This window comes from Octopus bimaculoides, chromosome 22 (genome assembly GCF_046866305.1).
Source record: "Octopus bimaculoides isolate indiv1 chromosome 22, ASM4686630v1, whole genome shotgun sequence".
Lineage (NCBI taxonomy): Eukaryota > Metazoa > Mollusca > Cephalopoda > Octopoda > Octopodidae > Octopus > Octopus bimaculoides.
Genome location: NC_142949.1, coordinates 11,289,437 through 11,303,195, shown reverse-complemented (window position 1 = coordinate 11,303,195; position 13,759 = coordinate 11,289,437). Strand labels below are relative to the sequence as shown.

Here is a 13,759-nt window from a genome sequence, read left to right as displayed (position 1 = left end):
AGATAGCAAAGCAGATATTTAATTAAGCAAATAAACTGTGTCAAAATAGTGGCACCTAATTTTTAGATGGTTGGATATGTTTGTTGTGGTAGGAAGAAGGAAGAGCGTAGAACAAAAATTACTAGAAATGTTATCATTTTGGGTGTGTGTATTTTTAATTTTCTTTTTTTGTTTTACATTTTTTTATTCTATTGTTTATCTTGCTTTTTTTCCTCACTGTTTCCTTTTTACTCACTGCAGACCAGAATATTTACTTGTGTTATTGACAATGGAAGTTTAGGATGGTATTTTAGTCTGGACTGCTTTGTTTACGACACTTGAAACTTTCAAGTGCTTCTCAACAGTCACAAATTTGAAGTCTGTTGGCAGGCAGACCAAGGGGCAAGTGTTGTAATCCATCAACAATTAAGATTCTATTTTGTGATTGACAGCGTTAATAATGCTACTCCAGTGAGTACACAAGACAAATTGAAGTACTACTCAAAGGACGAGAAAATTAGTTGGGGTTTTTTTTTTTTAATCCATGAAGTAGAGTATTGATTATATCCAGTTATTTATTGATCCGTTTACATTGTCATTGATTCAACAACCAAAAATAAAAAACAAATAAGTAAAAGAAGCAAATAAGATACCAAGAGATGTTGGTAGAAACCAGTTTTAGTTTTTGTTGGCTAATAATTAATCTAGGTTTCCACACAGCAACATATTTAACTATTTAGCTTTTGGATAGCTCTGTTTAACCCAGGGGTTCTCAATCGGTATATATGGCCCCTGAGGTCCATATGAGATTTCGTGAGGAGGTCCATGCAATAAAATAGTGAATTGAGGACCCATGATAGTATTTTAAGGGCCCCCAAAGAGATTTTGCTTGAGATGTATGTATTGGTGTGTGTTGCAAGAAACAGCTTGGTTTCATTCTCTAACATTTTACCATAGTTCAACCTACACAAGTGAATGTGTGGAAAACAAAAGAGGAATTTTGAAAGAAGTTTCTATAAAACTAGTTTTTAAACATTGAATGACTGTGGAGAGTCCACTAGAATAAAATAGTAACCAAAGGGGTCCGTTGATAAAAAATGGTTGAGAACCCCTGGTTTGACCCTTCAACATTCAGATTACTCTGTCAAAAGTAATATTTATCAACATCTTTTAAATTAATCATGGCTTATCTCTTAGCTTTAAAATTCCAATGATCCAATTGTTAATTTTTTTTAGAATAACATTTTAGGGTCGGTGTGAGAGGCTTGACCTGGCCAGTTTGTACATAAAACGAGAATATTTGGGGCAGATAATGACTGGTTTAAATATAATGCTTATTCATCCACATTGCTTTAAATTAATCCTTCATTATCTTGTAACTTAGAGGTTCCAACAGCATGATTGTTTATTTTAGGATGACATTGTAGGGTAGGTAAGAAAGACCAGATCTGGCCAGTTTGGTTTAAATGCTAAACGATTAATTGTTCTTATTACATGATAAAAACATCATGTGAAATATGATACGATTGTTGGAACCAAGTTATATCTTTTAGCCATGGGCATGGCTGTTGTGGTAAAGAAATTTGCTTTGCAGCTTTGAGGTTCCAGGTTCAGTCCCTCTGTGTGTCACCTTAAGCATATCGTGTTTGAAATCTGGTAGACGGAAACTGTATGGAAGCTCATTATGTATGTGATTCTGAATAACAAAATATTTACTACTTGCAACTACTGCTACTACTGCTAGAGGTAGAAAGTGAAATAAGGGCCGTGATGACCAGACATCAGGGTATACAGGGTATAAGAAGGTAAATAGAAGAGTGTGAAGACAAAAGATCAGGTAGGGTGTGGGAGTAGGGGGAAGAATGTGAGGGGTAGGAGTGACTGGTGAATGATAAACAAGGATAAAGTATTTAGGGGATGTAAATATGCTAACACCGGTTGTCAAGTAGTAGGGCCAGGGAGGGGAGCACAAACACAGACAGAAACATAGACATGCACACTGCCATTTGATTTTTCCCTTTTTTTTTTTTTTTTTTTTTTTGCCCCTTCATCCTCTTTGATAGTTCCTGGAAGATGAAACACGTAGTGACTTTGGCAGGATTTGAGTTCTGAACATAAAGAAGATAAAGCAAATTTTTTCCGATGCTTTACCAATTCTGCCTGCTATGGCAGCAGCAAAAGAGAAAAAGAGGACCGAAAAAAAAATGCCTTCTTCCTGATTATCCTGAATATTTTGTCTTATTTGTACAAGAAACCTGCCAGTTAAAAATTTCTCCACATTATTTTAGCTTCTCATAAATTCTGTGAAACACACATTTTGTGTCAATATGTCTCTTGGTTATTTTGGAAAATGAACATACTTATTGTGAAATAACTCGTTAAACATCAAACTAATTTACTGAAGAAAGAAGCTAAACATTTCAACCTAAATCTAATAAAACAAGTTGTCGTTATCTGAGTTGTGTTTGAACACAAACTTATATTTGCATTCAGCATTCTTACAACTTCCATTTCAGAGTAAAGATTGTTTGCCAATATAACATGACAGTCCTGGTTTAGGATGAATGTTGCTGTAATTTAGCCCCAGGAGACATCGTCTCCAGCTGGCTATATGACACAATCTGTGTCCTTATATTTTCGAACAAGGGAATCTAGCACCCCCACTCAGCTCAAAATAATATCCCAGAAATCGCGATTCCCCGGGTTATTTCCCTTTATCAGCACAGAATAATTGTTCAGCTAGAGGTGGCGCTGCCAAATTCCCATTCGAAATATACAGTTTTCAAAGTGACAACTCGTCACTGATCTATAAATTAGAAAATTACTATTTTTAAATCTCACGAGAGATGTTCAGTCTCAGTATTTGAGTGGGGGTGCTAGATACCCTTGTTTGAAAATATAAGGAACAGATCATGTCATATAGCCAGCTGGAGACGATGTCTCCTGGGGCTAAATTACAGCAACATTCGTCCTAAACCAGGACTGTCATGTTATCTTGGCAAACAATCTTTACTACAAAGTACTGTTGCTGAATATCTCATGTTGTGAGATTTACAAATAGTAATTTTCTCACTTCCATTTTTCCGTTAAGGTTTTGTTTGTTTGTTTTTTTAATTATCTATTTAATTATTCTTTTTTTTTTTTTTTTTTTTTTTTTTTTTCTTCCAGAGACTGCAAAGATTGTAGGATACTTACATTAGGAAATTACGATAAAACCCAAAACTATGCACTGAATGCCGGCAAGGTAAGTTTAAACTTTGATGACCCTTTTCTCTCTCTTTCTCTCTCTCTCTCTCTCTATTACTTTTGCAAGCCTTTGCAGGGTAGGATAACGAGTGTGATTTCAGGTTCAGGTAAAGGGGCAGGCGCTTTTCAGAAGGGGTCAACTGTGGAAGCAAATGATTTGGTAAAGTGTTGAGTGCAGGAACTTGATACAGGGGACAGACAGTAAGACATGACACAATAAGGATCAGAGTGGGGTGAGGTTGTAGAGTGATCCTTTGTCAAGGGAATATGGAGCTTGGTAGTTCAAAGGAGCAGGGGCCATCATAGTTGTGGTACAAGAGAAAGAGTGCAGAAACAGCTGCTTTGTGTGGTGGTGGTGGTGGTGGTGGTGGTGGTGGTGGTGGAAGGGGAGGAGATTTCACATCTGTGAACAAACATGCATTTGTGAGAGAATATTTGCTAAACAAAGCCTGACCTAGAACAGAAAGAAGCTAAAATGGAAAGTGAAAAAGCTTCAACAAACATCAATAGAATATTTCCATTGTTATATACATCGTGACTGCATGTCCCTTAAACAATTATTTCAATGATTTATCATTTGGTTTGCAATATATTCAATACTTTGAGACAACAAAACTAGCAAATAACAGTTGAAGTCTATATTTCACTAAATAATATAAAAGCAAACAAAAAAAATACAAACATGAATATAATGTGTAATAGATCAACAATAATTTGTTTTTCTCCCTTTCAAAACTCCATTCACAGTCTTCGTTCTTCAATGAATTACATGTCACATGTCTCCTGAATGCATCATAAGCAACCACTTGGCCAGATTTTGAGGGTATTTTTCCTGTTTTAGTAGATTATAACAAATATTCTAGACAGACCAGTTGCTCCTGCATGATGTTCGTTTCTCTGTTTCTATAATCAATATTGCAGCTATTGATTTCTTCCACAAAATCAGAATGGTGACAGCCCATCTGAGAAACGAGCCCTGCAAAGTGAGGCGGCTGTTAACAGCAAGTGCTGATGGCCTTTCTTTGAGGCAATGCCCTTGCTGTTATGTCATCATTCAGACTGGGGCACATGGCCTGTTAATCCCTCTCACTCCACCCTTTCATCACTTAATTCCATTTTTCTTTCCTTGTGTAGACTGGAGCAATGTGAAACTAAGTGTTTTGCTCATGAACCCAATGCATCGCCCAGTAGTAGAATCGAAACCACAATTTTATTTTCCCTTTTTTGCTTCCTTGTGGAATTTTGGGGTTGCTGAAGCAAAAGATGGCCTTAATTTTATAATAATTTAATCTTTTGCACTTTTATTTATTTTTATTTTTCTCTTCTAATCATTTTATCTTTTTGAGCTCAAATAAAGACTTCTGTTATATTGCAGCTTCCTATTAAGAATTTTATTAAACATGTTTCCAATTTTTATGCATACCCAGCTCAAGCGGGCATTTTAGTCTAGTTGTGGACAAGGTACTCAGTATGCTCTGTAAGGTGTCTAGTGATAGGAAGGACATCCAGCCATAACAAGTATGTCCAAAATAAAAATGTGCCCCCCCCACCTATTTATGAGGGCAGTAACTTAGAATGAGAACCAACTGGTCTGTGATGACCTGTGAAAAGCAGACATGAAAAATATATTCTATGCATTGGTGATGAGGATTGTGTAATATATGTGTATGAACTAATCCATGTCTAGATATATATATATATATATATATATATATATATATATATATATATATATATATAATTATGTGTATTTCTTCTATCTTAATGAATAAAAATTCTTCTGATAGAATAAATGGGTTAATAGAAACCAATGTAGCAAAGAACACAAAATAACTGTGGTTAGCTCCTGTTTTTAAGGCAGGAACTCCTTGAAATTTTGGGTATTTGAGTATATTTAAGAATTTAAGGATTGGAGAAAACGCATGTTATAATTGCATACTTTATTCTTACATATGTTTCAAAGGATTACAACCTGTGTGATCCACAGGGATCTTTGATGAGAAGGTTACAATTTTAATATCAAAGATCCCTATGGATCACACAGGTTGTAATCCTTTGAAACATATGTAGGAATAAAGTATGCAATTATAACATGCGTTTTCTCCAATCCTTAAATTCTTTTATATATATATATATATATATATATATATATATATATATATATACATGATGGCTGTCTACCAATCATGACCATCACTGACAAGAGTGTCAGCAATACCCTTATCAAGTGTGCTTTGTACAACACTACAACAACAACTCATTAGCAAGAAGCCTAGAGACAAACAAAGTGCAAGATATTTGACTCGGTAGTGCAGCAGGCTTTATGTACAAGTTAGCCTTCTCCTAGATGGATACCTTGACCCAGGCCAGGTGTCCCTCTCTCCTTGTGGACTTACTGTGCCCTCAGCAAATGAAACACAAGTAATGGAGAATTAATAACAAAAATTTCCCACTTTCCTGTTCTGTTATATGATAACCCTACTCTTTTTACTCTTTTACTTGTTTCAGTCATTTGACTGCGGCCATGCTGGAGCACCGCCTTTAGTCGAGCAAATCAACCCCAGAACTTATTCTATCGGGCTCTTTTTGCCGAACTGCTAAGTTACGGGGATGTAAACACACTAGCATCGGTTGTCAAGCGATGGTGGGGGGACAAACACAAACACACATGCATATATATATATATATATATATATATATATATGACAGGCTTCTTTCAGTTTCCGTCTACCAAATCCACTCACAAGGCATTGGTCGGCCCAAGGCTATAGTAGAAGACACTTGCCCAAGGTGCCATGCAGTGGGACTGAACCCGGAACCATGTGGTTGGTAAGCAAGCTACTTACCACACAGCCACTCCTGTGCCTGTAAATAATATTTTCATTATTCTCAATTTTAAAATGTATTTTGAATAACAATGACAAGTGAGTGAGACCTTTGGCAATATGCTGTGCTTGAGAAGAAGACCCATCAGCTAAGTGAAATCGTAGTTGTGGCAGATACTGGTGTCACGCAGCTGGCACCCATCCTGGCGGCACATAAAAGCATCTATTACACTCTCGGAGTGGTTGGCTTCAGGAAAAGCATCCAGCTGTAGAAACCATGCCAAATCAGACTGGGGTCTGGTGCAGCCCCCTCAGCTTACCAACCCTGGTCAAACTGTCCAACCCATGCCAACATGGACCACAGATATTAAATGACGATGATGAGGATGATGATACAGCAGTATCTGTGACCACATATTGGATTGTAATAATGGAATTAGATGTTCTTCAAGAGGAAACAGCTGGGATTTATCTGGACGAAGTATTTCTACATTCTGGTGCACACCTGCCCGGAATACATTTATGCATACATACATACATACATATATACACATTGTTGCAAGGCTGTTGACTCCATTGAGATTCCTTTGACAAGTCTTGCTTTTCATCCACCAGGGTTATCCAGTAAATCACCCTTGCCAACAAGCAAACTTCATGGGGTTCTAGGTTTAGTCGCTGATGACACAACCATGCAACACGTTGTAATAGGTTACATGTTACTAACAGCACTTAAGAATAATCTGACACCCCCTCCTACACACACACACATAATATAGGCTGTTAGGATGAATCCCACTTGTTTCCTCTTGAGTCACATCTGTTTAATCCATTATTATGATCAAATAGGTGGTCACAGTTGTAGCTTTATGTTAATCAAAATCTATATTAAAGTTGAGAATTATGGAAATATTATTTGTGAAGTTATTGAATAAGCAAAACAGAAAAAAACGGAATTTTTTTTGTATTATTTATTCTCTGTTACACATACTTCATTTTTTAATAGGAATCACAAAAAGATTTACATGTTATATAGACATGTAAGGAATTCCCCCAAGTATAACAATGTGTGTGTGTTTTGTATTCTGCCACTACTTGGCAGCTGTCCTCATAACTTAGCAGTTCAGCAGAAGAGCCCAATAGAATAAGTACCAGTATCAAGTTGTTTGACTGAACCATTCAAGGTAGCGCCACAGCATGGCCAGAGTCCAATAACTGAAACAAATAAATGATAGAATACTTTTACATATCAGAACTACATTGTCCAAAGAATTCTTCATGCCTTAACCATTTAGCGTTCAGATTCCTCTGTCAAATGTAATCCTTTGAGATTTCAATGATGCGATTGTTTAGGATTTGAATGACATTGTAGGGTAAGTGTGAGAGGCTAAATCTGGCCAGTTTGAACATAAAACAGAAAGAAAATTTTGGCTTGATATGGTCGGTTTAACTGCTAAGGTAGAAGAGCGAATTGGTAGACACCTGTTGAAGCATCAGATTAAATGCCTTGAAGTTATTTGTCTGAACTCTTTAGGTTCAAGTTCAAATCCAGTCAAAATCAACTTTGCTTTCCATTCCTTTTTTTTTTTTATGTCAATAAAGAAAGTTGTACCCATCCAGGATGTTGGCCAGGATGATCAACAATATTCATTCCAGCTCTAAGCATGTTCAGTTCAAAGTCCACTCTTGGACCATCATTACAATGAAGTAACCCCTTCTGGGATGGACCAACATAATTCGAGAACAAAATAAAATGCTATGGCACCAAACTCAAAAGAGTTTATATCTTTGTTGAGGACAATCTAAGAACACAACTATGATGATGAGATGTGACAAAAAATGAAGGAATACTCTCTTTTACTGTTTTACTTGTTTCAGTCATTTGACTGCAGCCATGCTGGAGCACCGCCTTTAGTCAAGCAAATCGACCCCAGGACTTATTCTTTGTAAGCCTAGTACTTATTCTATCGGTCTCTTTTTGCCGAACCGCTAAGTTACTGGGACGTAAACACACCGGCATCCGTTGTCAAGCGATGGTGGGGGTGGGGGACAAACACAGACACACATACATATATATATATATATATATATATATACGATAGGCTTCTTTCAGTTTCCGTCTACCAAATCCACTCACAAGGCTTTGGTCGGCCCGAGGCTATAGAAGAAGACACTTGCCCAAGGTGCCACGCAGTGGAACTGAACCCGGAACCATGTGGTTGGTAAGCAAGCTACTTACCACACAACCACTCTTGGTTGTTAATGTTAGTATATCAAATGATCACATAGAGAGGCCGCCTTATTGATTTGTGCAGACTGTGACTAAATTTTAGTAGCTCTATAAAACAATTTGTGACAAGGCTTTGTGGTTTTTTGCACAATTAGAGCATGTTATGTTATAAATACCTGGTTTACTGCAGTCTGCAACTGAAGACAAAGACAGGAAAAGAGCTTATTTCAAAGGATTGAAACATTTTTTTTTTTTGTTGTTGATTTATTCATTGTTGCATTTGTAATCTGATTTTCTTTTGTTTTTCTCTCAGGTGGAAATTGCTCGTTGGGTTTCATCTAAGCACAACATGGGCATGGCATTTATTCGCCAGATGTGGTTAGATATTAAAAAATGTGGACTCGTAAGTAAACACAATCAATTGATTTATTGTTTTATCAAGAAATTTGTTGTTCAATACCGAATCCAAAAGACTGGTAATTTAAAAAAATTTTTTTTTTTTTAAAAACAAACAAATTGGTCACCAAGTATGAAATATTTGTGTTGATCAGATGTGAATACTGGCAGCCAGCAAGGTGGTGGATGGGCAGAAACGCTGGAGCACCAGACAAAATACCTCCTGCTCCTTGTTACGGATCTCTCTGTTCTGAGTTCAAATTCTGTGAAAGTCAACTTTGTCTTTCCCCCTTTGGGGGTTTGATAAGACAACATCCCAGTCAAGTACTGAATTGATTTAATTAATTAACACACTCCTGCTAAAATCAAGAGCCTTGTGCCTAAATTAGAAACAAGTATTATTATTATTATTATTATTATTATTATTATTATTATTATTATTATTATTATTATTAAATATTAAGGCAGCAAGCTGGCAGAATTGTTAGCATGCCAGGCGAAATGCTTTGTGGTATTTTGTCTGTCTTCACATTCTGGGTTCAAATTCCACTGAGGCTGACTTTGCCTTTCATCTTTCAGGGGTCAATAAAATAACTGTTGAACACTGGGGTCGATATAATTGACTTAACCCATACCTCAAAATTGCTGGCCTTGTGCCAAAATTTGAAACCATTTTTATTATTACTCTTACTAAGTGAGGCAGTGAGCTGGCAGAGTCGTTAGCACGCTGGATGAAATGCTTAACAGTATTTCGCCAATCGCTACTTTCTGAGTTCAATTTCCACCGAGGTCAATTTTTGACTTTCATCCTTTTGGGTTCAATAGATTAAGTACCAGTCAAATATTGGGATCATTGTGATCGACTGTCTTCCTCTCCACAAAATCCAGGCCTTGTACCTATAGTAGAAAGGATTATTATTATTATTATTATTATTATTATTATTATTATTATTATTAAGGCGGTGAGCTGGCAGAATCATTAGCATGCCGTGCAAAATGCTTAGCAGTATTTCGTCTGCCACTATGTTCTGAGTTCAAATTCTGCCGAGGTCGACTTTCGGGGTCGATCCAGTAAGTACCAGTTACGTTCTGGGGACGATGTAACCAACTTAAACCCCTCCCCCAAGCTGCCCTTGTGGCAAAAATTTGAAGTCATTATTATAATTATTATTATTTTCAAGGCAGTGAGCTGGCAGAACCTTTAGCATGCCAGACAAAATGCTTAACAGCACTTCATCCATCTTTACATTCTGAGTTCAAAATGCCGTCAAGGTTGACTTTGCCTTTCATCCTTTTGGGGTCGATAAAATAAGTACCAGTTGAACACTGGGTGTTGGGGGGTCGATGTATTCGACTCATCTCCAAGCTGCCCTTATGGCAAAATTTTAACCCATTATTGCTATTAAGGCAATTAGCAAAGAAACTGGACAAAATTCTTTGCAGTATTTCTTCTGACCCTTTACATTCTGAGTTCAAATTCTGCTGAGGTCGACTTTGCCTTTCATCCTTTCGGGATCGATAAATTAAGTACCAGTTGCATACTGGGGTGGATCTAATCGACTGATCCCTCCCCGACAATTTCAGGTTTTATGCCTATAGTAGAAAGGATTATTATTATTAAGGCAGCATCGTTAGCACCCAGACAAAATGCTTAGCAACGTTCCTTCTGGCTTGATCAATTGAGTTGAAGTTCCTGTAAGGTCATCTTTGCCCTTCATGCTTTGAGTTGATAAAATAAATCACCAATTCATTGTGCTTATCAAGGAAACGTTATCACATCTAAACCTCCACCCCCCACCCTGCCACCATCCCAAACATGGAAAGCAACCAACTGGTTGCCATTGATCATCTCATATATTTGACCTCACTGTCAAAGACGATATCTCTTTCCTCAAACGTTCACCCTTCAACGTAACAAACAAAAGACTCCTTATTTTTCTTTTTCTTCTTTCTTCAGATACAGAAAACACTTTAGTACCCTCTCCCCCACATGCACACACAATAACTATTAAGCCTCTAGAATGCCTGGGTGAGGCCCACAATAGGGTACTACTCCCACCACTAGAATGCTGTTGCTGCTACTTACCCCAACGCACCCACACACATCTTAAAACAAATCCTCAAATAAGGCCACTCAACCTAAAATCATTTACAAACACTACAAAAACTTGAACCAGCTGATGTAGGCTTGGCTATGCCGTAAAGATGTTTGCTTCCCAACCACATGGTTCCAGGTTCAGTCCCACAGCATGTCACCTTGGGCAAGTGTCTTCTACTATAGCTCAGTACTGTGCCAACCAAAACCTTGTGAATGGATTTGGTCAATGTAAACTGAAAGACGCTCATTGTGTGTGTGTGTGTGTGTCTTTGTTTGCCCTCCACCACCGCTTGCCAACCAGTGTTGATAGTTTTACATCCCTGTAACTTAGCAGCTTAGCAAAGAAGACTGATAGAGTAAGTACCAAAACAAAAACAAAAAAATAAGTGCTGGGGTTGATTCTTCAAGGTGTTGCCCCAGCATTGCCACAGTTTAATGACTGAAACAGGTAAAAGGTAAGAGAGCAGACATACTGTGTCCTCTCTCTGCTTTTAGTAGCACTACTACAATGGCCTCTGCTCGTCAGAGGTGACAGGTCTTGTGCCATCTTCACTCAAACCCTTCTGAATCATTCCTCTTCCTCTCATCATCCACATTGTACTCTCCACTCCGACTACAATATCCAATCCCCCACCCCCAGAACATGGGCCTTCTTCAATTCCCTCTCAGCACATATTTTTCCTGTGATTCAAAGGGCCAGCCTTGTCCCAATTGGGTGTCATGCTGAATCTCCCCGAGAACTATGTTAAGGGTACACGTGTGTGTAGAATTCTATTGCAGTGTAATGTTATCAGTAGATCCTTAACAACAGCAATATCACCCATTATGAAGGGTCTAGAAAAGGATTTATTCAGGCCTGTTTTCTTGCTGGGCACCTTGGAGGAGGAGGAGGAGGAGGAGGCAGGGTGTCATTACTATCAATAACCAAGAAAAAAAAAAAGGTGAGTGAAGGCTCCAACTATGAAATACCTAACAGTGAAGCCACCTGGCAGTTCGTTGACTTGCTAGAAACAGCAGCCAAATCTTCCTTGTGTCCTGCATCTCTGTTTTAAAAAAAGAATCCATAGGACGGTGTGGTCCTTGATATGCACAACTTGATAAAAAAGAAAACTGGTCATGGATTGACTGTCTTTGATCTTAGGTTTTGTCAATCAGAGCTGATTTGGGGATCAACACCAACCAACAAAAGCTCTTTCTGGTTTTACTTACCTTTACAGTTTATTATTAGTTTATATATCAGGTGCAAATTGATTTGATAATCAGCTAGAGGAGGCATTCTCTTAGGGTCAAAATTAGTAGTAATGTCGGTTCACACGGAACAGCCATGTTGAATTGGTAATAAGCATTATCTTTTAGTATAGTCACGACTTTACATCTCTTACAGAGAATATCTAACAAACTACTTTGCTTGTTACAAGATTGGTGACTAATTGTCACTTATCTATACTATAAATTGCAGTGTTCTTGATTGCTTGATTGATTGATTGATTGAGTGTCGGCAGATTCACTCAAGAACGGTGCAGTGGAATCGCGTGAAATTCAGCACAGAGCGGCAGCATGGTCCGCTCATGTTCAGGAGATTTTTATTGCCCTCCAACTCCCATGGTTACCGAGATAATCGATTATTACTTTTTAAGATAGGAATATCCCATTCAAAGTGGGGAGGGGCGATTTTGTTGCCTTTCCCATGCGCGAAATGTTACGAAAAACCAGTACAATATAGATTATTTTTTTCCAAGTAATGTGGCTGGGTTTGTTTTTCGAAAATTTTAATCAGAGGCACAGAAAAAGCATTAAAAAGCCAAAGCTGTTAGACGTTGGCGTACAATGATCGATATATACGCAGTGAACGTTTTCTCCATTTGCGTGCAATAAGGCTTAGGGCAAGCGAGTGTAACATCGAAATAACTTGAAAAGAATGCATGTGGGAATGCCGTTATAATGAATGCTCATTTAAATGTATTTTGCATGTAGTTGGTGTACTTTTTAACAGGAGAGGAGTGCCTGCAGGCTGGTTCTTTCTCAAGTTTATGCATTTTCAGGTTCAATGTGTTTCAAATAAGTACTGACAATTGAAGGTGATTGCAAAGACAAAGAACTACCTGTTCTTTTTTTAACAATTTTAACAGTGAGAACATTGGACAAAATATGTTATTGACATTAATAGTTTGTACCTCAGCTAATTACTGATGATGGGCAAAAATTGACTGAGGCCTTGTCAAGTTGCCAGAAGATGGTTAGAGTTCACTCACCTACTTGCAATATATCAGATGCAGGTTGCATCGATAACTAGCTAGAGGAGACGTCCTCTTGCGGTTAAAAAACAGTAACATTAGTTTGTATGGACACAGCCATGTTGAAGTAGTGACAAACATTACTTCTCGGTATAGTCACCGCTTTCATCCCCTGTAGAGATTTTCTAACAAACTACTTTTATCATTGCAAGATCGATGACTGGTTGTCACTTATTTTTCTATATATTCCAAGCTGGAGCAAACTACTGCTCTCTCTAGCAGACAGGTGTCCACCACTGATGATGATCAAAAATTGACCGAAACCAGCCTGGTTTGGTCTGGTGGCCCTGTCAAGTTGCTACAAGATGGTTGGGGTACGCTCCCCTGCTTGCAATATATCAGATACACGTTACATTGATAACCAGCTAGAGGCGGTGCCCTTTTGGGGGTAAAAAATAGCAATAATGTTGGTTTGTATGGAACAGCCATGTTGAAGTGGCGACAAACTTTACTTCTTGGTATAGTCATTACTTTCATCTCTTATAGAGATTTTCTAATAAATGTATTATTATTATTATTATTATACAAGTGGTTTCCTTTGTGAAATGCTCTGGGTCCAGTCTTCATATTGCGTAGATAGACAAGTCCCAGCTCACTGAAGGTTTGAAACCCTCACCCTGGCCTGTGAACATCGTTGTTCAGGGCATGACTGCTGTTGCATGCAGACAGCTTTGAGGAGCCACAGTTGAGAGAG

General features: G+C 37.9%; 1 protein-coding gene across 5 annotated transcripts in view; it reads left to right on the top strand.

Annotated features, from left to right (window-relative positions):
* LOC106880532 (alpha-1,6-mannosyl-glycoprotein 2-beta-N-acetylglucosaminyltransferase) overlaps positions 1-13,759 on the top strand; it is a 472,677-nt gene that overhangs the window by 431,806 nt on the left and 27,112 nt on the right. For all 5 annotated transcript variants that reach the window (XM_089339717.1, XM_089339718.1, XM_089339719.1 and 2 more), the window contains 2 exons: positions 3,148-3,223; positions 8,591-8,680. In XM_089339717.1, the coding sequence (XP_089195843.1) occupies positions 3,148-3,223; positions 8,591-8,680 (166 nt within the window). The remainder of the gene's footprint in view (positions 1-3,147; positions 3,224-8,590; positions 8,681-13,759) is intronic.